The sequence below is a fragment of the Phyllostomus hastatus genome, unplaced genomic scaffold (genome assembly GCF_019186645.2).
Source record: "Phyllostomus hastatus isolate PE091 unplaced genomic scaffold, TTU_PhHast_1.1 phas_contig_198, whole genome shotgun sequence".
Taxonomy (NCBI): Eukaryota; Metazoa; Chordata; class Mammalia; order Chiroptera; family Phyllostomidae; genus Phyllostomus; species Phyllostomus hastatus.
Window position 1 is genome coordinate 5178059 of NW_025333715.1, and position 26016 is coordinate 5204074.

The 26016-nt window shown below is 40.2% G+C and overlaps 1 protein-coding gene across 2 annotated transcripts in view; it reads left to right on the forward strand.

Annotated features, from left to right (window-relative positions):
* Positions 1 to 3677: 3677 nt before the first annotated feature.
* The window catches only part of SLC25A17 (solute carrier family 25 member 17), a 44653-nt gene continuing 22314 nt past the window's right edge, over positions 3678 to 26016 (forward strand). For both annotated transcript variants that reach the window (XM_045835079.1, XM_045835080.1), the window contains exons 1-3: positions 3678 to 3864; positions 22356 to 22416; positions 24642 to 24708. In XM_045835079.1, the coding sequence (XP_045691035.1) occupies positions 3811 to 3864; positions 22356 to 22416; positions 24642 to 24708 (182 nt within the window). In that variant the 5' untranslated portion in view covers positions 3678 to 3810. The remainder of the gene's footprint in view (positions 3865 to 22355; positions 22417 to 24641; positions 24709 to 26016) is intronic.

Below are 26016 nucleotides of genomic sequence, written 5' to 3' on the forward strand. Positions count from 1 at the left end.
ACAGCTATTGTGTTGACTGTTGTCACTTTTTTATTTGACAGTCTAGGGGAAAAGAGGTCAGTGCCCTTGAATAAATAGTCACGTATTACATGTTTTAAAAATTCTTGAGGCACATCGGTTAAAAATTGCTGGCCTAAGTTAAGTAAAACAGTTTGAGTTTTTTTTTCAGGTGGCAGTCCAGAGGTGAGCAGTTCCACCGTACTCTGGTAGATTCCGTTTCTGGGTCCAAAGGCGCTTGCTCTCATGCGTATTTTTTATCCTGAGGAAACACGAGAGGGCCCTAGGGGAGCAGATGGTGTAATACTGAGGCTAATACATGGAGTTAGTGTTTTATTCTCATCCTGTTGGCCAGCTGCTTCTTGGTCTTGAGGCCATATTATAATGGTCCATGGTGATGTGGTCACATGCCCAACAAAAGAATTATTATATTACTACAGAAAAAAAAGTAGAGAAAAGATTTGGGGTAACATCTAGCAGTCTGCCACACTGGGAAATACTGACCTAATGGGCTATAGGGAGAAACAACTGCAGAGATTTGATCATAGCTGAAATTAATGCACCCAGGCAGGCACATATATCAAGTAAGTAGTCTTTGTGTCAAACACTTTGTAATCAGTTTCAAGTATTGACTCAATTTCTGATGACCAGAAGGTGAGTATTGCATTTTATACAGATGAAGAAACTGAAACACTCAAATTGGCCAGGATAACACCCCTGATTTTGTTGTGGAAGTGATATTTTCACCAAACTTATGGTTTCAAAGTCTTCTTAAATTCTGTGCTCTACTGCTCCTCTCTGTTTGAGGTTCCTTCTTGCAAAATTGTTTATTACTTTGAGAAATTCAAAACTAAAATATATGCTTGAAAAGGAACATCAAGTCGTGGAGTGTGCTGATGTGCATATCCAATAGGTGCTCTCCTTTTAGGGATGTAACAATTGAAGTACTTCATCCACTTGTGGCAGGGACCCATTAGCAGGAACAAGAAAGTCAGTTTTAAAAATTATGGTGCAGTAATTTTTTAAAGTTCAATCTGTATCAACATGAACCAATGTAGTGTACTTAATATGAGTGTAGGGAAGAAGATTTCCTAAAGTAAATAAGCAACAAGTACAGTTAGTTAACAGTAGCTGTACAACTTTAAAAAGGATCAATTTAAACTGAGTATGGCATATCGAGTTGGAAAACTTTTAAATGTCTTGGCAATTCAGTTGAGACCTTTTGTCTAGTGCTGATGCTCCCATGTAAATTCATAGTTTCCTATGACGTCTAACAATAAAATACATGGATTTCAAGTATTAGGCGGAGCCAGAGTAGCAAGTAGGTAAATAATATAATTGGTGCTCTTAAAATCTAGGTACCTGGTGTATCAACTAGGATGTCCTTAAAGTTCACTCATCCAGATTACTAGGATATTTTGGGTTGCAGTATGGAGATCTTAACCAATGTGATTAAAGTATTTTCTACAAATTTTTGTGAAAACACATAACCAGACAGTAGCTACATACATGAAAATGATCAGTTCTGGCTAGTTTCCCTTAGCTCATTTTGTCTTGATGGCTTGGGTATAAACAGAATGATACTGAATTTCTTAATGTTGCTATAATTTAGGAAGCCCTCTAAAGAAAATATGTAATTGTGAATACTAAATTAGATGTAGAAATGTTTAAAACAAAAATGATTTCTAAAAATTGGAAATAAACACAACTATTGCACAAAGTTCCATTTAATAAGTGATGTGCCTGTACCACAACTACTAAGTTTCATTTAGTATGTGGTGCCTATGTAATTGCTACATTTTTCATTGCATACTTTTAGGATTTTATAGTGCTTTCAGTAGGAGGTAATTCCATCTTGATCAAATTATTTTTTGATAGCTGGGCCTAATATCTGCTGTGTTCATGCCCTACAAATGGGAATTTGGGAAAACTCGTTCAGTTACCATCATAAAGGGAAAGTGCTCAAAAAGTGTTTATAAATGGGTATAAATATCTATATATTGCAGTATACAGGGTGGGATAGAAGTAGGTTTACATTTGCGAATATATGAAACCATTTATTTTTCGTTGTATTATTTTCCATAGGAACGGCTGTGTAAACTGCTTTTGCCCCACCCTGTGTTCTTCATGAGAGCTCCCAGTTTGATTAGGAATCCATTAGAACTTGCCTTCTGCTCAACTTTCACAACGGGCCAGCTTGGTTCTGTTTCAGTGCCAGAATTCTGTCTTCCTTGGCCTTTTGGATCTGTGCCTCAGTGTCCTGACCCAAGGGAGTGCTGGGATTATTCCTGGAAGCCACTCTTCCAACAGGGGTGCCTATCAGTAACTTGACCATACACGTAGATACCACTAAATCCAACTACTTGTTTTCCCAACTAATCTTTCACTTAGCTTGTGGTCACTGTCACTGTAGTACCACCCTAAATGAAGGGGAGCTTAAGTGGAAAGAGATCTTAACTAATGGCAAAATATTTTCTGAAAATTTTGTGAAAACCTGACCAGGTAAATTAAGGCCTTCTCCTGAGGAGCAAATGTGATAGGGGGCATGAAGTACTGACCCTGGCATTGTAGTAAGCGTTCAGTGATCAGGGACGGCATTACAAAACTATGAAAGGTACCCCGGTGAAGAAGTGAAATGGGAGTCTGAAACATTGTGTCTCACCATATAACTTAGTGTTAGAAATGCTTTCTCCAATTCCGTGTAGGTTGGTTCTTCACTTTGTAACGTGAGTGGGGAAAATGTTAAGTATTTTGTAAAGCGTAGCTACATAAATTAACCTTTGTAATCCTCACAGCAAATCAAGTTGTTTAGCACTGTATTAACACTCATTTCACAGAGTAGGAAACCTAGAGGTTAAAGAATGTTTCCAACCCTGGCTGGCGTAGCTCAGGATTGGGTGTGGGCTGTGAACCAAAGCATCGCAGGTTCGATTCCCAGTCAGGGTGCATGCCTGGTTTGCAGGCCACGGCCCCCGGCAACCGCACGTTGATGATTCTCTCCCTCCCCTCCCTCTCTAAAAAGAAATAAGTGAAATCTTTAAAAAAAAATGTCCCCACCTGTGTCTAATTTATTTTCACTTCTTGAAGCTTAAGTTCTCTTCCCACCACACCTCAGGGTTTTTTAGAGGGGGGAACCCTGACCAACGTACATTTTATTTCCTTTTGTCCAAAATGGAACTTGATTGAGATCCCTAAACCTATAGCTCAGTTTGTTAGAGCATCACCAGATGCGCCACCTTCGCAGGTGCCATCCTTGGTCAGAGCACATACAAGAACTAACCAATGAATGCAGAAATGTTTCTTTAAACTGTCTCTCGAAAATCAATTAAACAGTTCTAGTAAGAGAAAATGCCGGCCAAGTCCCAGAGAAACAGGGAAGTGGGTCCCCCACTTGGACACTCATCCGTTTGTATTATGGAGGGAGGTGGAGAGAAAGGCGGGCATCTAGGCTTTCTGAAGCGCCTACTGTTCTGGGAGTGCCTATGAAGCACCACTGGCGGGTTTGGGAAACCCAGGAGGCTGCCGCGTCGCTCCGCGCCTCGCTGCCCCGCCCCGCCCCGCGCACGTCCCGCCCCGCCCCGGGAGCCAATCGGAGCCAAGGGGGTGTTTCCAGGCCCGCCCTTTTGCCTTCCCGCCCGGGTAGCGTCGGCCTGGGAGACTGGGCACCCTACGACCCGGAAGTGGTTGCTCGGGAGGAGGCGGCCCTGACGGGGTGGAACTCGTGACGCTTCGCCTAGGATTCTGGCTCTTCCCACTGGTCTGCCCGCGGGTCCTGCGGGAAGAGTGTAGCTGATTGTCAGGGGAACCGCAGCAATGACTTCCGTGCTGTCCTACGAAAGCTTGGTCCACGCTGTTGCCGGGGCCGTGGTGAGGCGGGGTCTTCACGCCCGGACCGCTGCGGGGTGTGGGGTTTCTCAGGGGTCGCTTTTTGGGATAGGTCTAGGCAGGGGATGGGGATGAGAGGCAGAACGTGAGGGTCAGGGTATAGGGTGTCCTGTCGTGACTGTGGGGCGGAAAGGAAGAGGGCTTAGAAGTTGCTGGAAAAATTGGGAGTAAGGGCCGACACTCCTTCTCCGCCCCCGGCTGCCGCTCGGGGCTCCTCGAGACGATCTGGGATGGAGACAGTGGCGGCCCCCGTACCCACAGGGAGTCGGGCAGAAGATGATTGCTGGGGGCGGCGTGGGGGGGCTTCTGAAAGTTAAAGGCCACTCTTCCTCTTACCCCACGCCCGCCGCACGCACACACTTCGTCTTGCCTGGGTCAGGGGAAAACTTAGGTGTCAGATGCTTCACTGCAACGTACTGTCACCCAGTTGCTGTGGGCCTGTGGAAGTGCCTACCTAATAGGCTTATCTTTGGCCCGTGTTATTGGTAGGAAATACATTTTTTTAAAAAGTCAGGGTCAGAGTTGCCGTCTACTACAGGTACGATTTACTAGGAGGTGTGTGCTGGGCTCTTGGGCTTGTGGATGTCCCACGTCCATTTGACACCCATCCCTTTTCCTGGAAACTTCCCCCTCTTGACTTGGGGAACTTCCTCTTCTGGTCCTCATCCCGTTTCTCTGGCCGCCCTTTCTCGTCCCCTCGAGCTGTCAGCGTGCACCTGTAGTGGCTGGAGTCGGTGTCGCTCCAGAGGAGCATCACGGACCCCTCCCCTTTTAGCCTCCCAAACTCACGGACAGCCCGTGTTCTGTGAAGACTGGTCAGGCCTGAACCCCAGCTCCACTGTTTGGCAGACAGGTGGCCTGTAAACTCCACTTTCCCAGTTTGTAAACTGGAGTTCGTGATGCTTACCTTGCAGGGTTGTTAGGCGAATTAGTTGACACAGTCGTTCATGGCAGTCTCGGTTTGTTCATTAAGCCAAAAGAGGCTTTCTGCCAGTGTTAAGACACTGAGTTGGCAGCTTGCTTGACACGCTGTAGGATGGCGTGGAGGCCCGTGTTCCTGAAGGGGAGGGAACAAAGAGGCAGACAGGTTGCAGGGGACCAAACCGTGGGAGACTCGAACTCTCCGAGGAGGAAAGAGAGCTAGCTAGCCATTGGAGGTTTAGAGCATGCAGCAACTTGCCGATTTACAGTTTTTAAACATAATTGATGGGTTGTGTTTTAAACTCGATCACTCTGGCTGCAAGGGTGGAAGCAGGGACGCTGTCGGGAGCTATTATATCATCTCAGGCAACAGAGGATGATGGCTCGGACCAGGATGGTAACAGTGGAGGCTGTGAAAAGTGATCGTCAACTTGGAATATGTTTGTAAGAGAGAGCCACCAGAGTTTGATGGTGTGGATATAGGGTGTGCCAGAACGAGGGGTGGTTGACTCCCAGTAGTTTTTGCCTTCAGCAACTGGAAGGATGACGACGTTCCCTTTTACTGAGGGGGTGAAGGTTGTGACAGGGAAGGTTTGGGACGGCAATGAGTTTGGTTTTGGACTAGTTACAATTTAAATATTTGCTTACTTTTAGAGGGAGGGAGAAAGAGGGGGAGAGAAACGTCAATGTGCAGTTGCCTTTCACATGCCCCCAGTTGGGCACCTAACCTGCAACCCAGGCATGTGCCTTGACTGGGAATTGAGCCAGTGACCCTTTGGTTCACAGGCTGACATGCAGTCCACTGAGCCACACCAGTCGGGGCTGGACTACTTACATTTTAAATGCCTAAGTGGAGTGATGAGACTTGAGTTCACTAAGAAAATGAGTGTGACCTGAGAGAAAAATCTCGGAGACTGAGCCCCAGAGCACCAACATTAAGAGGTTAGGAAAATGAGATAGCACCAGCAAAGGAAACTAAAGAGAGGCTGGTAGGGTAGTAGGAAAACTAAGAGAATGTGGTGGTCAGGAAGTCACATGGAGAAGAATATAGACCACTGATGGGTCAAATAAGACGAGGACTAAGACTTAACCATTGAATTTATCAACATGTGTATCAACAAGAAAAATCCAATGGTTACATGAGAAGACCAATTTTGATGGAATGGTAGGATGAATAGTTGGAGTACATCCAAGAGAAATTGAGAAATACTTGCTGTCCTTTTATCTTTCAATAAATGCCGTTTATTGAACACTTTTATTGAGTGCTTTCTTTGTGCCATGCACAGTTCTAGGTGCTAAAGGTAGCGGGGAGAACAAGGTGTTTTTCTTCATGAAGTTTGCATTCCAATGGGGAAGTCAGACAGTAGTTGATAAACAAAATAAAATAATTTTAGAAAGTGTTAAGTGTTATAAAAGAAACAAAAGAATGGTTGGCAACCTTTCTGTAGAGAGGCAGGTGGTAAATATTTCAGACTTTGTATGAACTCTGTAGTGCAGCTGCTCATCATTGCCATGATAGTGTGAGAGCAGCCCCTGACAACAGGTAAATAAATGGGCAGAGCTGTGTTCCAATAAAATCATATTTACGGAACCAGGCAGTGGATTAGACTTGGCCCTTAGGCCATAGTTTTCTGACCCTTGCTATAGAGAGTGACTGTGGAGAGAGAGGATCTATTTCTATCTAACCAACAAAGACATTTCCATTTTTTCCTCTTTTTATGGCCTATTTTTCTCTTGTTAAAAGTTCTGCTTAAAATTATGCACCCCAAATTGTTATGGTTTTTCTTCTCCTATAAGCTCTGTTAGAGTGTCCGATAGATAGACTGGTAAGAATAATTTTTTTCTCTTCCTTCCCCTTGGGGCAGTACTGTTTCTAGCACATAATCTGAGTGAGAATTCGAATTGTGTCTTATTTTTTTTTAGCTGTTGTGCTCTAGAACGGTTCTCAACTCTTTTTGCAAACCTCTGTATTAAGTAAGGTTAAATCACACAACATGTGCCCTGTTTTTTCTGGTTGCTACCAAAAGGAAAAAATTTCACCATAAAACATATCAGTATATTTTATAAGAAAATTGGCATGCCTTTATTTTCTTTTTCTTTTTTTTTTTTTTTTTAGAGAGAGGGAAAGGGATGGGGGAGCGAGAAATGTCAGTGTGTGAGAGAGACATCGACTGGTTGCCTCTCACACCAGCTGGGGACCTGGCCTGCAACTCAGGCATGTGCCCTGACAGGGAATCGAACCAGAGACCCTTTGATTTACAGGTCAGCACTCAATCCACCAGTCAGGGTGGCATTGCTTTTAATGGTATATTATTGTGGTGATAGCTCATGTTACTTAAATGTCCTGAGCATGATGTTCAACTGGAGCTTTGAGTTGATGGAGAGTCAGTTTAGTGTAGTGGTTAAGAGCACTTGGGCCAGGCAGCCTGGGTTGGAATCTCGGCTGTGCCCCTCCCCAACTATGTGACTTTGGTATAAACTCCAAGGCTGCCTGGAGTAGTTGCTGCTTCTCCCCAAAGGATTGTTGGATCATTGTTTAAGATGTTGACTTACAACCTTTTTGAGGCAAAGTTTCATGTTTGCTTTTTCACTTCTTTCCAAGTTCTATATTCACTCAGATCAAGTGTGGTATTACGGATACACACACATTTTAAAAATTAAAATAAAGAAATGAATGATTTTGAGTCTTGTGGCACACCGTGGGATAATTGCAGATAATCTCAAGTGTTTGAAAACCAGAATTGTGTTGTTTAGGGTAATGGTATATTTCTAATTGATAACTACTATATATTAATGGTCTCATATGTAAACAATCCTCAAAATTTGAATATAATTAGATTTATAATTATAAATTTCGGGTTCTCATTAGATTAGCTTTGAAAGGTAGATTTAATTGTAGATTTCATTAGTAAAAGAGATTTTATTAGTCAAGATTCAAAGTCTAGGGAGAGCACCTCTCAGCTATGTTCATGGTCAGGTGTTCACCCCTTGACTGTAAGAGGCGGAGGGCGGGCACCTGGATTTACCACCCTACAAGTTTGTATGCAGTGGGAAGAAGTAAAGTAATCAGCGCACACTTAGGAAAAGGGAATGGTGCTGTATGGCCCAAGAGATTAGATATCTACTATATCATACCACTAACAAAACTTCAAAAATCAATCTTAAGGGTTTTATGCAGTCTTTTTTTTTTAGCCTTTATTTATTTATTTTTTGTATTGGGGTTACATTGGTTAATAGTTATATAGATTTCGAGTGTACAATTTTATAATATATTATCTGTATGTTGTATTATAATATATTATCTGTTTATTGTATTGTTCACTATGCTAAGTCTAGTATTGCAGTCTTTATTGTAATTATTTTTCTAACTTTTTATAAAACAGGGACAGTAACACTTCATTTACTGGGTTCTCCTGAGAAGTAAATGTGCTAACACTTGTAGAACACCTAGCACAGTGCCTGAAATAGTATAATTAGGCCATACTGTTCATTTCTTTTTTCAGATATATTCTTGCAAACACAGCACTTGTACCCAGTTTTAGAAATCCAGTGGAATTGAAGTTTTCTCACATCTCATCTGGCCAACTCTACCCACTCCCTTCACTTATAGCACAGCTCACCTTTTACTTTCTAGATAAAATACAGGCTACATGAGATGAGCTTTCTCACTTTTCTGTTTTTTCTGATTATACAATCAACTACAATTATATGTATGCATATTTTCCTACATTCTGCTTGTCTCAGAAAAATGGAGATGTATACATCTCTGCTACCTTTGATCTGGATCCTACTCTATCACCCCATCTCCATTAATTTTTACCTCTTTCCTGTAACTTTAATCTTTCTCCAGTATTAGCTTCCTTTTCACCCTCAAACACACTCAACTTGTCTTGTCATAAAACCATACCAATATGTTCTGGAAACTGTCTTTCTTAGCTGCTGCTTATTCCCCTTCCCTTCATGTTAAGTTTATTTAAAGAATATTCTGTACTTACTACCTCTCTTCCAGATTCTACTCTGACCACTGGAACTGCTCATTAGAAGCCATTACTGACTTCCTAATGGCTTAGTCTACCAACTCGACACATTTTTCATTCTTACTTGAGTCAACTTCTTTATAGAAGGTTACACTGATGACCCTCCTACTTTCTTGAAGCTCTTTCTGAAAGAGCAGTTATTCTTTATGTTTGACTAAATAACAGTTACTCTTTTGGAAGGAACTTAAGTAACCATTACTAATTTTAGGGCCCCAGTTAATATTGAGTTCTATTGCTAAAAGATGCTTTAGAAAGGATATACAGGAAACCAACATTTGTTGAATGGCAACTGTGTGCTTGGTACAATGCTAGGTGCTTTCCATAAGTTATTTCTCACTCCTCACAGCAATATCAACAGTTAGGTGTTGATCCCAAAATTAAAAATGAGGAAATTGAGACATGGAGATTTCCAGTTACTTATTATACAATATGTGTTACAGCTGGGACCTGACGCTTGGTTTGTTTTAGTCCAAAGCCCATGCTCTTTCCATTAGACACTTGATGTGTTGATGTTGATCCATTAGGCCTTTTGTTTAACTCATGTATCTGTCTCTGTAGAGGTATGAGAGTTAGCTTGATTATTGTATCAGGGGAAAGACTTACAGTAACTCCGGTTAGGTGGATAACATTTTTGAATATGAAAACCACAATAAATGACTTTCAATCTTGGAATTTCATTAGCTTAAGATCTACCACTAAAAATTTATTTTAATTGTTTTTCTTTCTTTTAAAAATAATTCTTCTGTCCAGTAATGCCATGTACTCCATCAGGAGATGCTGTCCACTGATTTCAGTGGTGATTCTGTGACTCAGACAGTTTTGGACTCCTCTCAGAAATTGACACGAACTGGCACAGGTTTTTGTGTTTTTTGTTTTTTGGTGTTTTTTTTTTAACTTTTTCATGCTCGAGGGTGAATATGCATTTTGGAGAAGGTCGAATTTGGTGACGTGGTTGGTAGGCTAACCCAAACACCATTATTTGTACTTAAAAACTATTTATGTGTCTGTCTATTATTCCCATTGTATTGCACATGTTTAGGGGACCAGGTGTTGACCAGGCTTACCTCACTGTTGCATTCTGACTGTCTGTGGTATTAAGTACTTAACACTCATTTTTTAAAATTTTTGTTTATTGGTTTTTTAGAGAGAAAGAGAACAACACCGATTTATTGTTCTATTTACTTATGTACTGTATTTTTAGGACTATAAAGTGCACCTAGGTTTTAGAGGAAGAAAATAGGAAAAAAATTTTTGAAGCAAAAAATGTGGTAAAATATTTACTAACCTGTGACCCCACTCTACTGCCTCCCCCCGCCCCCCCAGTGAGCCAGGTAAGCTACATTCGGACTATAAGACACATCCCCCATTCCCTCCCAAATGGGTAGGGGGGCATCTTATAGTCCAAAGAAATACGGTAGTCACTGGTTGGTTCTTGTATGTGCCCTGACCAGGGATTAAACCTGCAACCCTGTTGTATCGGGACAATGCTCTAACCAACTTAGCTGTCCGGGCAGGGCCTTGATTTTCCTATTTCTGTCAGTGGTATCTTTATTCTTGTGACTCTTGTCTCTCTTATTCCCCATTTAGTAAATCAGCAAAGAATATTAATTCTCCCTGTTACAGTTCTTCTGGCAGATATCCCTTTTTCGTCTTTCTAGCCACGACTCAAACTGATTCAAGGCCTTACTCTTAAATCAGATGTATTTTGCTAGAGCAGTGTTTGTATTTGTGTTTTGATCTGTCTGGTTGGAAGCTTTTTTTTTTTTTTAGGTTTTAATTTATTTTTAGAGAGGGGAAGGGAGGGAGAGGAACGTCAATGTGTGGTTGCCTCTTGCATGCTCCCTATTGGGGCTCTCAACCTAGGCATGTGCCATGACTGGGAATCAAACTGGTGACCCTTTGGTTTGCAGGCTGTCATTCAATCCATTGAGCCACACCAGCCAGGACAGGAAGCTTTCAAGGTTACTTGGATAACTCCCTGAATGTCCCTTTGTGTGTTTAAAAAAATTTATTTTAATCTTCTCCTGAGGATATCCTTACTGATTTAAGAGAGAGAGACAGACAGGCATTGATTGATAGGCTGCCTCCTGTACGTGCCTCAACCAGGGATTGACCCTGCAACTTTTCGTGTACACGACAATGCTCCAACCAACTGAGCCACCCAGACAGGGCACCTTTGGTGTGTCTCTTAATCAGATACCTGTGAACAGATACCCCTGTGAACAGATTTCTGGGGATTTTCTCTTCCCTGATTTTGTCATTTTTCTAAATGTAAAATGGATGCTGTTTTATGTTTGTTTTGAATTGCTTTTGTTTAGTATTTGTAACTCTGTTAAATTTTATAAACTTTTGGGAAGCAGGGGATTAGGTTAGAAATATAATTAAATATATAAGGAATACAGAAGAGTAGTGTTAAATGTTATGGGGTAATAGATTCAAAATATGATATGTTACCAACTTGCCTTTATACAGGTTTATCATGCAATAAAAAACAGTAATGGATAAATACATTCTCAAATTTTTAATACTTTAAATAATTTAATAATTAATATTTTAATGTTTACATTGTAAAATACTTATAATGTGACTTCTGTTTCTAATTAAGGAGCTAATCAAACCTCTTGAAAATTTCCCTTTATAATAAACTCTCAGACTAGAGAATGAGCAAAGACAGGACCCAGGGGCAAGGAGAGCAGCTTTTGCCCTGCAGAAATTGCTTAACCAGGTAAACATGAACTTTAGAATTGTAGCTTCCAGGGATACAGGGAAAGTGAGAAACAGCCCAGTCTGTCCAAGATAAGACAACTAGTAGGGGATCACCCAATAAACCTGGAATTCCAGAAGAATATGCTATAAAAATAAATAGGAAATAATCTTAATTCTACCCATAAAAATGAGCTATTTCCAAGTTTTGCACTAAATGGGGAGTTGGGGGGATCATCACTGAGATTTTTAAACCACGAGGTTGTACCCAAATTCCCACTACTTGCAGGATTTGAAAACTTAAAGCCAGCAATTTAACTTAGAGTGCAGGCGGTGAAGCCCCAGAGTGCCTGGCAGGTATCCATTCCAGCAGTAGCTATCATTATGAGGTCTAAAGGAATGCCCAGAAAGAAAATTTTAAGGGAAATGAGCAACTCAATCCAACTAACAACTCACAGAGAAGTAAGGCGTTGTGAATAAAAAACATAGTCAACAGCAACTATCATAAAAGGGAGTTTTCTACCACAATCGTTTTTTAATCTTCACCCAAGAATATGTTTTTATTGATTTTTAGAAAGAGAAGAAGAGAGAGAAATACTGATGTGAGAGAGAAACATCAATTGGTTGTCTCCCATAAGCTCTCGACCAGGGATCAAACCTTCAACCTAGGGATGTGCCCTGACCCAGGATCAAATGCACAACCTTTTAGCGAAGGAGATGATGCTCTAACCAGCTGAGCCAGCTGGCCAGGACTTATGTGCTCCCAGGACCTTGGGTTAGGCAATGTTTTTTCTTGTTATTATTTTCAAGATTTTATTTATTTATTTTTTAGAGAGAGGGGGAGGGAGAAACAGGAAAACATTGATGTGAGAGAGAAATATGAATTGGTTGCCTCTCATACACTCCCTGACTGGGGATTGAACCTGCAACCCAGGCATGTGACCTGACCGGGAATCAGACTGGTGACCTTGAGCTTTGCCGTATGACGCCTTACTAAATGAGCCACACCAGTCAGAGCCGGAAATGGTTTCTTAGATACGACACCAAAAACACAAGTAGTAAAATAAAAATATGTAAATGCACTTCTTCTGAATGAAAAACTTTGTACTTCAAAGACACTTTCAAGAAAGTGAAGACAACAGAATGGAAGAAAATATTTATAAATTAAATATCTGATAAAGCCTAGTGTTCAGAATATATAAAGAATGTTCACAGCCTCAGTAATAGAAAGGCAAATAACTCAATTAAAAACTGAACAAAGGTTTTGAATATACATTCAATGACTGTATACAAGTAGCCAATAAATACATGAAAAGATGCCTGACAACATGAGTCATGAAGGGAAATCAAATCAAAATTGCAGTGAAGTAGCACTTCACGCCCACTGGGATGGCTATAAGCAAAAGAACAGATAATAGGTATTGTAAGGATGTGGAGAAATTGGGACCCTCATATTTTCTCAGGAGAATATAGAATTGTGCAGCCACTGTGGAAAACAGTTTGGTTCTTCTTCAAAATGCTACCAATATAACTCAGCAGTTACACTGTGAGAGAACTGAAAACATCCATACTCAAACTTTGATACAGATATTCATAGCAGCGTTATTCACAAAGCCAAAAAGTGGAAACAACTTGTCCTTCAATTGATGAATGGATAAACAAAATGTGATGTATCCATACAATAGAATATTTTTAAAAGATTTTGTTTATTTGTAGAGAGAGGGGAAGAGAGGGAGAGAAACATCCATTGGTTGTCGCTCATGCACTCCAACTGGGGCCTGAACCTGCAACCCAGGCATGTGCCCTGACTGGGAATTGAACTGGGGACCTTTCTCTTTGTGGGGCGATGCCCAACCAACTGAGCCACACCTGTTAGGGCAGAATATTTTTTCAACCATAATATAGAATGAAGTTATGATTCTACAATAGGGGTGAGCCTTGAAAGAAGCCAGTCACAAAATTTCATGTATTTGATTTCATTTATATGAAATGTTCAGAGTAGGCAAAATAGAAAATAAATGTGTTTCCCAGAGTGTGGGAGGAGGAGAGATTGGAGAGTGACTACTAATGGGTATTGGTTTCCTTTTAGGGTAATAAAAATGTTCTGGAATTAAGTTGTGATAGCCACACAACTTGTGTATATATTAAAAACTACTGAGTTGTAAAGAAAAGAAAAACTTTTCAGATACAGCTAAAATACCTAAAGGAAAATGAGTTGCCTTTAATCAAATTTGGAAAATAAGACAGACTTAAAAGTAATGAGTTAGACCTGGCTGGCGTAGCTCAGTGGATTGAGCGCGGGCTGTGAACCAAAGTGTCGCAGGTTCGATTCCCAGTCAGGGTACATGCCTGGGTTGCAGGCCATGACCCCCAGCAACCGCACATTGATGTTTCTCTCTCTCTCTCTATCTCCCTCCCTTCCCTCTCTAAAAATAAATAAACAAAATCTTAAAAAAAAGAACGAGCTTTAAAAAAAAAAGTAATGAGTTAAGCAACCATCTCAAGAAGTTAGATAAGAATATCAAAATAAACCCAAAGAAGGGAAAAATGGAAGGTAGTAAAGAGAAGAGATTCATGAAATAAAAAATATAAACACAAAATACCCTGGCATGTAATGTGTGTTCATAATTGTTGAGAATGAAAATTTGACTATGGAAATGAAGAAAACAATATACATTCACACATTTTTAGTAAAATAATCACCCCACCATCCCTAACAAATAGAATCTGTGACATCATGGTGGAATCATTCTTGTCTTAAAGGAAAGGAAATGTGCTGCATTCTAATGACTTTCAAATCTGAATATTTACCCTAGAATCTCTGGAACTCCAGACTCCGGTGGATATCTGGCCACCTCCTGGACATATTCAAATAGAAGTCTTTGAGACACTTAAACTTTAGCTAATTCAAACCCAAATTCAGTATCTCTTGCCCCAAAATTGCTCCCCCAGCAGCGTTTACCAGCTCAATTAATGACAACACTGTTATCCTGGTTCTTTAAGCTGGAAACCTGTGGTCCTTGAAGTTTCTCTTCTTCCCGAATCTGTTCAAATTGGTCACTAGAATGCTCCTTAATATACTTAGCAGAAGCCTTTGACTTGACCCCTGCTTACCCCTAGAGGCTTTCATTCCATTTTTGATTTTACACTCTGTATTCTGATGATACCAGCTTCTGAATTTCCATGATGTTCAGTTCACTTTCAGACTTGCACTTGCCTGCCCTTTTAGCATCCTATTATTTGTTCTTTTTTAAATTTATTTTCAGAGGTAGGGGAAGTGTGAGAGAGAGGGAGAGAAACATCGATTCGTTGCCTCTCACATGCCCCCAACTGGGGAGCTGGCCCACAACCCAGCCATGTGCTTTGATCAGGAATTGAACCAGTGACCTTTTAGTTTGCAGGCTGGCGCCCAGTCCACTGAGCCACACCACCCTGGGCTAGATGGTCTTTATCAGCTATGTAGTATCCTTGTTATTTAAAAAAAATGCCTCTAATGATTCTCTCTAAAGTGTCAATTATAGGCTATACTTATTCTTTAGGGAGTTACTTTTAAAGAGTTTCCAGGAGAGGACATTTGCCAACCCAAAGGTGGTGTGATGTTTTCAACAGTGTGTGTCACACTGGTATTATCAGCTGAAAGGGGTATTAGAAGTGATGTGTAAAATAGTGTTAATAATGTACTATTTTTCATATTTAATGACATGTTTATAATAGCAGTTCTCAAACCTTTTGCTATCAGGATCTCTTAAAAATTATTGTGGACTCTGAACAGCTTTGTTTTTGTGATTATAACTCAATATTTATTGAATTAGAAATTAAAACCAAGAAATCATTAAGATAGTCATTAAAAATATTAAACCCATTACATATTAACATGTAACATTTTAACTGTTATTTTCCAAAAAATAGAAGAGTGGCATTGTTTTATATTTTTGTAAACCCCTCTAATGTTTGACATAATAGAAGATAGCTGGATCCTTTTATCTGCTTCTGTATTCATTCTTAGAATATTACATGTCATGTAGCCTCTGGAAAACTTGACTACACACTGAGAAAACGAGAAAGAAAAAGGCAAATAATGCCATAGCGTTTTTATGAAAATAGTTTTGATTCTGCAGACTCCTGGAAAGGGTTCGGGGACTTTCAAGGATCTCCAGACCATACTTTGAGAATCCCTGGGCTATATTATTCTCTAGTATTCAGATGTCTTTTAAAAAAAAAATACTTGCTTTTTCTCCACTTCAAACTAAAACTAACACATTCTTATTGTTACAAAAAAATTAGAGCTGCATAATGAGGGAAATGGAAGCCACACTTAATTTTTTTCCTCCTGGTATAATCACTGTTAAGTATTTATTGTTGGATTTTTCCAGATTTGTGTATTTGTGTTTGTGTCGTGTGCACTTTTATAAGTGGGAGAAAGCAGTGAAGGTTAAAAGTCATTTATGCCTTGATTGAGAACTGAGGTAGACCACTGAACAGAAGCCTGAGGGATCTTAATTTTAACTCAGGCTCTGCCACTCCAGCGTCAGGCAGACCTTAACTTCCCTGGCCCAGACTCCTCGGTTCTCAGGCAAAGGGACTCCACTGCCAGGTGATCTCTAAAGGCTTTTCCAGCTCCAGGTACCAATGCAGTGTAGGAGTTAATACACTTTTCCAACACCAAATGGTTAAATGCCAGAGCAGGGTGGTAAAATATAATGTCTAAAAATGTTTGTCTTGGTGAAATAGAAGGAGATTTTCCTTTGGAAATGGATCCTTTTAAATTTTAATTATTGTCAGCAGTAGAACTCCCACTCAGATGATTAGAATTCTGTGGGACTCAAAACAATGGACTTGTTTTTATGCCTCTGTGGCACAGCTGTATTGTACACTGTTGTTATATCTTCTTGGTATTTTGTACCTTTTAATTTTATGAAAGTGAACATAGAGTCTGAAGAGTGAAAAACATTTATGAAAAGGGGAATTTAATTCAAATTCTGAAGAATCATGTACTTATATAGCTTAACATAAGACTCACATGCTCTCATATATAATAAATATTTTCCTTCCAGTAACAAGCTACTTATGAAAAGTCATCAGTGTTTGCTTGACAAGGAGACTGATATAGCAAGTCGCCATTGTACAAAATAGTTATGCTTTGAATATACCTTCAGCATTTGGGATACATTTTCTGGTGGCTATTAAGTTTACTTGTAGGTACACATAGTCACACTATTCATTAACAAGTTCAGGGAGTATGCTGTCAGGCTTTGCTGGGTTTTCAGACTAGTCCATGAAAGAAATATTTGACACATAAAATAAGCCCCATATTAGTAACTTTTTTTACTAGTTTTTCTTTATCATTAATTTTTTTACTGTTTTTTAATATATTTTATTGATTATGCTATTACAGTTGTCCTATTCCCCCCTTCACCCTCCCCCACCCTGCACACCCTCTCCCACCCACATTCCCCCCCTTTAGTTCATGTCCATGTGTCATAGTTCTTTAGCTTCTACATTTCCCATACTATTCCTGCCCTCCCCCTGTCTATTTTCTACCTACCATCTATGCTACTTATTCTCTTTACCTTTTCCCTTTCTCTCCTCCTCCCACTCCCCTGTTGCTAACCCTCCATGTGATCTCCATCTCTGTGGTTCTGTTCCTGTTCTAGTTGTTTGCCTATTTCTGGGGGGGGTGTTTGTTTTAGGTGTGGTTGTTAATAATTGTGAGTTTGCTGTCATTTTACTATACTTGTTTTTTATCTTCTTTTTCTTAGATAAGTCCCTTTAACATTTCACAGAATAAGGGCTTGGTGAACTCCTTTAACTTGACCTTATCTGAGAAGCACTTGATCTGCCCTTCCATTCTAAATGAAAGCTTTGCTGGATAGAGCAATCTTGGATGTAGGTCCTTGCCTTTCATGACTTGGAATACTTCTTTCCAGCCCCTTCTTCCCTGTAAGGTCTCTTTTGAGAAATCAGCTGACAGTCTGATGGGAACTCCTTTGTAGGTAACTCTCTCCTTATCTCTTGCTGCTTCTAGGATTCTCTCCTTCATTTTTACCTTGGCTAATGTAATTATGACCTGCCTTGGTGTGTCCCTCCTTGGGTCCAAGTTCTTTGGGACTCTGAGCTTCCTGGAGTTCCTAGAAGTCTATTTCCTTTGCCAGATTGGGGAAGTTCTCCTTTATTATTTGTTCATATAACTTTTCCACTTGTTGCTCTTCCTCTTCTCCTTCTGGTACCCCTATAATTCGGATGTTGGATTGTTTAAAGATGTCCTGGAGATTCCTAAGCCTCTCCTCATTTTTTTGAATTCTTATTTCTTCATTCTTTTCTGTTTGGTTGTTTCTTTTTTCCTTCTGGTCCACTCCACTGATGTGAGACCCCGCTTTCATTCCATCACTGTTGGTTCCCTATGCATTTTTCTTCATTTCACTTATTGTAGCCTTAATTTTTTCATCTAATTTTCTACCAAAATCAACCAATTCTGTGAGCATCCTGATCACCAGTGCTTTGAACTGTGCATCTAATAGGTTGGCTATCTTTCGGTCGCTTAAAAGTACCGGTTCTGGGGCTTTCATTTGTTCTTCTGTTTGAGCCATCTTCCCCCCCCCTTTGGTCTGGTCGCACCTGTTACATATGAGGGGTGGAGCCTTAGGTGTTCACCAGAGTGGGGTATCCCAGTTGCTGGGTTGTGACGCTGTATGTGGGGGTGGGGTCTGAGAGGGAACAATGGTGCTTACTCCTTTCTCCGTTGGACCTCAGTCCCTTTTGCCACTTCTCCCTGGGCCCCTCTGGTGCCAATTTCTGTGTGGGTGGGCTTGTGCACCCCATGGACTTTCCAACAACCTCTCTCCTGTCAGGCTGGGAGTCTCTCCCTGCGCCTTAACCCCCACAGGTGTTTTCAATGAGTGCCCCAAGGCTCTATTTCCCAGCGCTGGGATCCTGGGTTGCGCGCAGTGCCTTGCTTCACAATTGCCACCTGGCTGGGTCTGCTGGTTGCCACCCCTCGGCTGGGGTCTGCACAATGCAGTCTTGCATGCCCCCAGTGCCTTATGTGCCCAGTCCCAACGCTCTTTGTGCCAAGACCCGTGCCCAGTTGCCCAACTTCGCCCCTCCTGCAGTCTGGATGAACGTGTCTACTTGAACTCCTTGGTTGTCCGACTTCCATATAGTTCAATTTTCTGTCAGTTCTGGTTGTTATTCTGTTTCTAAATTGTCCCTATCTTGGTTGTGCGAGGAGGCACAGTGTGTCTACCTCTACCTAGATCCTCGCGCAACCAGAGCCCAAGAGCCTGTCAGTTTCTACTTGCTTAGGCCCCAGTGGCTTTCCCTTTCTTTCCCATGAGTTAAGCTAAACATTTAAGTGGTGTTTGTTATATTTTATTATGTACATTTTCAATATTTTATTTAACAGTTGTAGATATTTTGCAGCACATTGTTTAGATTACCATATTGTTAGTAATGGAAGCCCCCATTTCACCCTTAAAATTTTAACTCTCCTATTTAAGCTTAGGTTTTCTAACAAAGCCTAGAATAAGTGTATGTGTGTGTATCTTAAATAGGGTAAAACTGTTAAGATCTCCACTTCTAATGCCACTCCACACCCCCTCCCCCTTGCCAGGGATTGCAGTAAGAAGGTGACAGGGGCTTCTGGCAAGGTGTGGCAGTGGTTAGCTTTCTGGATGCGGAGTCTCCTGTTCCGACCAGTGTTTTTACTTACCTTAGCCAAGTCCAGGTTCCCACATTCACGATTACTGGCTAGGACTGGCATTACCTGTCTATGGTTGTCATACCCAGCTAGTCAAGCAGAAATTCGCCCCATGTAGGTTGCGGGTTTGGTCTGCCGTTGGGGCCTGTATGGAGACAACCAGTTGATGGTCCTCTCTCACATCGATGTTTCTCTCTAGAAGCAATGGAAAAATATCCTCCGGTGAGGATAAAAAGAAAAGAAATTCACCCCAGAGCTTCCTTCTGCTTTCCAATGCTTGCCTCCACCTCTTACAGTAATCTTGTATTAGCCTTTTCTGTTGGTGCTGTAACAAATTACCACAGATTGAGTGGCTTAAAACAACACACATTTAGTATCTGTAGGTCAGAAGTCTGATGCAAGTCTCACTGAGCTAAAATCAAGGTGCCAGCAGCGTTATATTCCTTCTGGAGGCTCCAGGGGAGGATCTGTTTGCTTGCCTTTCAGAGCTTCTGGAGGCCACCCACATTGCGTGCCTAGTGACCCCGTAGTCCGGCAGCGATGGGTGAATCCTGATGTTGCCTCATTCCCACCTGCTTTTTCACCTCCCTCTTTTACATTTAAGGACCCTTGTGAGTACTCTGGGCCTTCTCAGATCATCCAGAATGATCTCTTTTTTTTAGTTTTCAATTACTATAGACATACAATAATAATCTCTTTATCTTAAGGTTGGGGATTAGCCGCCTGCTGTGCCATGTACCGCGTTCACAGTTGCTGGGGAGTAGGACATGCCACGTTTCCGAGGGGCGTTGTTCTGCCCCCTGCCACACCTTCTGTGCATTTGGGCCTATGATTTCCTCTTTCAGAACAGCCTCACTCTGCCGTTCTTTAAATTTCTGCTCCACCAACCAGACCCCTTTTTGTTTTTCTGCATAACACTTTTTAGTATGTCTTTTTCATCATTAGTGATGGAATGGGGAGGAGGCGGTGGTGGATTTTCAATTCACTATCTTGATGTAGTCTTTCTAATAATGCTAGTAAATTTTTAAAGTATTGCTTAGTTTTAATGGTGTGAATCTTTTATGCTAGTCCTTGAGGAGGTAACAGACCATTGACCTTTTTGGGCTGACTGTTCTCTGTATCTTGGTATAAGGTGTACTGTATATCGCTTTAAGAATTTGAGGTAGATAGGCAGGGGCTTCTAAGTTAGAAACTTTCAGGTATCTGTTTAAAGCTGGCAGGGAAGAGAGATGGAGGTAGCCCACTTGTTTGAAAAAGTAGTTCCCAGGCAGGACTTTTCTGCCTGGAGAGGCCCTGTCTACACAATAGCTGAAGCAGAGATGTAGTACCATGAACTAGGAAATAAATGCTGCAGCTTTAGTAACCTTAATCAGCGTTCTCTAGCTTTCCAATTCCATTTTTTCTTGGAAATCGCCTATAAATTGAGCAAGGGTGCCAAAAGCTTAGATTTATAAATGATAAACCTTTGTGAGTCCAGTGTTTCTTGAGACATTAAGTATTATCTAGTCCTTGCTAGAAAAGAACACTTATGTTGGAGCCATCAAAGCATAAATAACTGTAAGTAGACTGACTTTAATAAACATTTATTAAGAATCTGTTACATTGAAGAGATATAATGTTCTTACTATCTGGTGGAAAAGTTAGATCCTACTGTAATATTCACTGGAAGGTAAGTGCTGTGTGAGTCATAAACGAGTGCTAGGGGAACATAGAGGAATGAACTATCTGCCATTTGTAACCTAATGGGCAGGGCGTGGAAACATTTCACCTGAGTTTTGAAAAATACTAATAGGATAATACAGTGTTCTCCCCATCATGCTGGCTGACCTATTTAAATAGATAAGAGATCTAGCAATTTTTTGTTTGTATCTATAAAGTTGACCTAGTGTCCAGTCGTTGTCATGATTTAAAAAATTGTGCATAACTATAGTTGGATCAGTAGTCTAAAACTTGATCTTCTCCCTGAGATTATATACCACCAGTGGGCCTGCATCTGGGTTGAGAACCATAAACCCATGAAGGATTTCATGTGTATAATTTCATCCCCGACTGTGTGCTTGTGGTTTTTATGTGTAGGATCTTGTGACTGGAAGGACTGGTTGTGGGTTGGTAACACTAGTCCTTTTTACCCACAGAAAATAGTGGATAATAATACAGAAAAGAAAAACTACACAAAATAAAAGCAGACACAGGACACCAGAAAAGATCAGAAATGTCAGTGGTGCATATATCAAGAGAGAGAAACAAGGAAAAGCAGGCATTCTGCCAGCAAAAGAAGTAGATAGTGCTGGAAGAAGGAATAGTTAGAATGTAGGAGCTTGTGACATGTTCTTCCTTGATCATTTTTGTCATTGCGCTGCCTTGGATGAGTAATAGAATTTTTAGCAAACAGAATGTCCCTGCTTTATTTAAAGCATGGCAAACAAAACCATTATAAAGAACAATGTGATACTTACACTTCTTATACTTTGTGGTGAATATCTTGATTAAGCATGGAGAACAGATATATCTGATCACTGGATATTTTGGTTTCAGAGCATAGGAGCAGCAACTGACCTGTGAAAGGTTAAAAATCTATTCATCTGCTATCCTTGATGTGTGTCCTAGGTTGCAAAACCCTAAGGTTCTCATTTCTAGGGACCCACTACTTTTTAAAAAAAAATATATATATATATATTATTTATTTTTAGAGAGAGGGAAGATTGGGAGAGAAACATCTGTGTGAGACATACATAGATCAGTTGCCTCTCACATGCCTCCAACTGGGGACCTGGCCCACAACCCAAGCATTTGCTCTGACTGGGAATCGAACCATTGACCTTTCAGTTTGTAGGCTGGCACTCAATCCACTGAGCCACACCAGCCAGGACTATTTTTTTTTTTTTAAATATCAGAGAGAAAGAAAGATATTTCTCCTAGAAAATTTAATACTTCTGTTTAAGTACATAACTATAGAGATTTAAAGGATAATAATCCCAATAGGTTAAAATATTTGTGTGTATTCACTGAAAACATGATTGGACCCATCATTAATAATGAACTTTTGTTCATTTACAGAAAGTTGTGGCTCATTGTCTTGTGAAGCGTAATGGCTAACGGCTTTTCAAACTTTGCAGGGCAGCATGACAGCAATGACAGTGTTCTTTCCTTTGGATACAGCTCGGCTTCGGCTCCAAGGTGAGTATCTTTTATCTTTCTGTTCACTTGGTGTCAGGAAGCAAACATATTTCTCCAGGAAGTTCCAAACTAACATAAGGATACTTGTTTCATTAGAGTTCTGTTGTCCATTTTCACTGACTTTAAATACTCGTTATCGTTCCTATTTCCTAATTAACAGAGAGGCGTTCATGGATGAGTCATAGCCTTAGCCTTTTTCTATTCTGAGATAACTTGAGTGGGCTTACATGAACAGTTTTGAATCTTTACAATCTTAATAGATAATATAACTTTTTAAAGGTACAGTGGACAGTTTTTGCTGGAGGTAGATTTTCTCCATTGAGAAGAGAGAATAGGACACATAGTGGAGCTAAATGCCCACCGTGTTTGCTCATCTAGGGTGTGTAGTCCGAGTTTGCCTCTTTTGCTTTGTAGGACTGTATAACTCTAACTCCTGCTTGTTTTTTTTGTCAGTATTTTTCAACTTGAAATAATAAGCCTATGCCAAAATGTACATGAAGAGGTAAGAGTAAGCCTTGGCTGGTGTAGCTCAGTGGATTGAGCACTCTCTTTCGGACCAAAGGGTTGCCGGTTCCATTCCCAGTCAGGGCACATGCCTGGGTTGCAGGCCAGGTCGCCAGTAGGGGACCACACACTGATGTTTCTCTCCCTCTATTTCTCCCTCCATTCCCCTCTGTCTAAAAATAAATTTTAAGAAGTTTAAAAAAAAAAAGAGGTAAGAGTAAGATGAGCTTTGAATAAATTAATTGCTGTGTTAAAACCCTCTTAACTAGTATTTTAAATTAATTTTAGAGTTTTAAGACAGGTAATAATTTCATATGACTCCACTCAAAAAACAAAATAGATTTTTTAAATATACAGTACAGTGAAACAGCCCACTCCAGTCTGTCCCTTTTTCCTTTCTCTCTTCCCTGCAGATAATGTCCTTACTAGTTTCTCAAATGGCTTTGCAGAGTTTCTTTATGGAGTAACAAGCAAATAAGAATATATATCCTTTTCTCTCTTAACAAAAACATTCTCTTCACACTGTTCCATAACCTTGCATTTTTCACTTGACATCCTGTTTGGGAAGCCTTCTAAATCAGTGCACTGAGAGCCTCTCCATCCTTCCTTCTAGCTGTAGAGTGTTCCATGGTATGAATGCACACGGCGCCCCCATTGGAGATTCTTGGGTTGTTTCTTCTCTCTTGTAGTATAGACTTGTTCATGTGCTACTTTATTTCTATAAGTTCTGTGGGATAAATTCCCAGAAGTGGGATTGCTGGATCAAAGGGTAAATGTGCTTGATAGATATTGATGGATTTCCTTCTATATAGGCATCATGAATTTTGACACCCTACAAGCCATATAGGTACCAGTTTAATTCTTAAGAAATTGGTTCATTTCCACATTCTTATGCTTTTAAAATATTCTTCAAATGTAGGTATGAAATTTGAAGTTAATTGAGATAGGTTTTATTTTCAGTAAGAATGCCAAGAAAAGCAGAATTCTCATCCTTTTGAGACCTTTTATATTTTTAAATTAGGAAATAGAATACAAGGCTAAAACTTTAGCAACTTGAGTTTTCATCCTGACTTTGCTGCCAACTATGTGTCCTTCACAGCTTTTGTGTCTGCAGCCTCTTCTCTGAAAGAGATGATAGTTTATTTCCTCTCTGCACTGTAAGATGTTAAGATAAAAATGAGAGTATATAACTTTGGGGGGGAAAACAAGAGAGCCTTATGAATATGAGAAATAAATTCCACGCCCTGACTGGTGTAGCTCAGGTAGTTGGGCATCTTTCCACAAGGCAAAAGGTTGCCGATTTGATTCCTGGTCAGGGTATATGTGGGTTTGATCCCTGGATGGGGCATGTAAGCAGAGGCAACCAATTGATGTTTCTCTCTCATATCAATGTTTTTCTCCCTCTCTTTTCCTCTCCCTTCCCCTCTCTCTTAAAAATAAATAAATAGCCCTGGCTGATGTGCCTCAGTGGATTGAGCGCTGAACTGCGAACCAAAAGGTTGCGGCTTCGATTCCCAGTCAGGGCACATGCCTGAGTAATGGGCCAGGTTCCCAGTTGGGGTGTGTGAGAGGCAACCGATCTCACCTCTCTCTAAAAATAATAAATGAACACATAAATAAAATATCAAAGAAATTTCGCTGGTCACATTTTTACTTTGGATATTAGGTATTGAAATAAAATGCGATGGTTCATGAATAACTGATACTCTTTTGTGTTGTAGTTGATGAGAAAAGAAAGTCCAAAACTACACACATGGTGCTTCTGGAGATCGTTAAAGAAGAAGGCCTGTGAGTACCACTGCTTTTGTCTTTGTTAGACAGAGAAGCTCCACAGGAGGGTCACAGGCCTACACCCCTTTCTGCCCACTCTCCTAGCCTTAGAGTGCTGTGGGCTTGCAATTGCCTGACTCGTGAGTACTTAGTTATTTCCATTTCCTTCAGATTGTGTAGTTTGTTACTTTGGTTCTTTATTGTCAAGCCTTCCGTGAAACCAAAATTTTGTTTTATGTGTGGTAAGGCAAAGAAGGTAACAGTTACTTAGTTCACTCCTGTCCCATGCATTCAGATTATGTACTTCTTTTACTTTCTTTTAACTCTTTATTTGTAAATAATTTCAAATTTATAAAAAAACTGCAAAACAAAAAAGAGTACAATGAATACCAGTATGTGCGTTACCCAGATTCAGCTATTGTTAACACTTTTTCATTTGTTTTGCCGTTCTTCTTTCCTTCCTCTCTCCCTCCCCTTCTCTCTTTATTATATACACACCACACACAATTTTTTCTGAAGTATTTGAGAATAAGTTTTATACCGTACATCAAAGCCCTTTACCTCTGTGACACTGACATTTTCAAAGGGTGTAGTCAGTCCTTCCGCTTTTTAAAAAATAAAATGCTTCTCATGTTAAGTTTTCCTCATATTTCTTCATAATTAGACTGAGCCTATGCATTCTGGTCCAGAATAATGCACAGGTGATGTGTCCTTTGCAGGATATCATTTCTGGAGTCACCTATTGTCCACCTGCCCTTCACTGATTAATCATGATTTTTTGAAATTTGAGTTAGCCACTGAAAAATTTTATTTTTCTTTTGTTGTAATATAAGCAGTCAATGAGGAGAAATAGTACTTAATATCAGTGTAGATTCAGAAATTTCTGTTTTACCAGTGATTTATAATCAATTACTATACTTCATTATTTTAGTGCTAAAATTACTCTAGGTTTGGCCAGTGGGAACCTCTTAGTCTGGTTCCTGTGTCCTTATAATATGCCCCATCATTTTTTTTGCACTTATTTTCTATATTTACTTCATTTTAAATGTCCTTGCCCTGTGTGAATTATGATATATTTACCAATAACCATGAGGAAATTGTCTTTAATTTTACGTAGTAATTTACTAAAGGAAAGCAGTAAATCAGCTATTGAATGTGTATTGTTTTTTTGTTGTCATTAGCACTAGAAAAGATTTCTTGGCTTGGACATCCCTCAGAATGTAAGAGTATGTACAGTGTGGAGTCTATTGTAGTCCGGGAGTGAACTTGGAGAAGATGTGAATGACGTTCACCCTTTCCTGGGACTTTGCCCATTTCTGGTGGCTT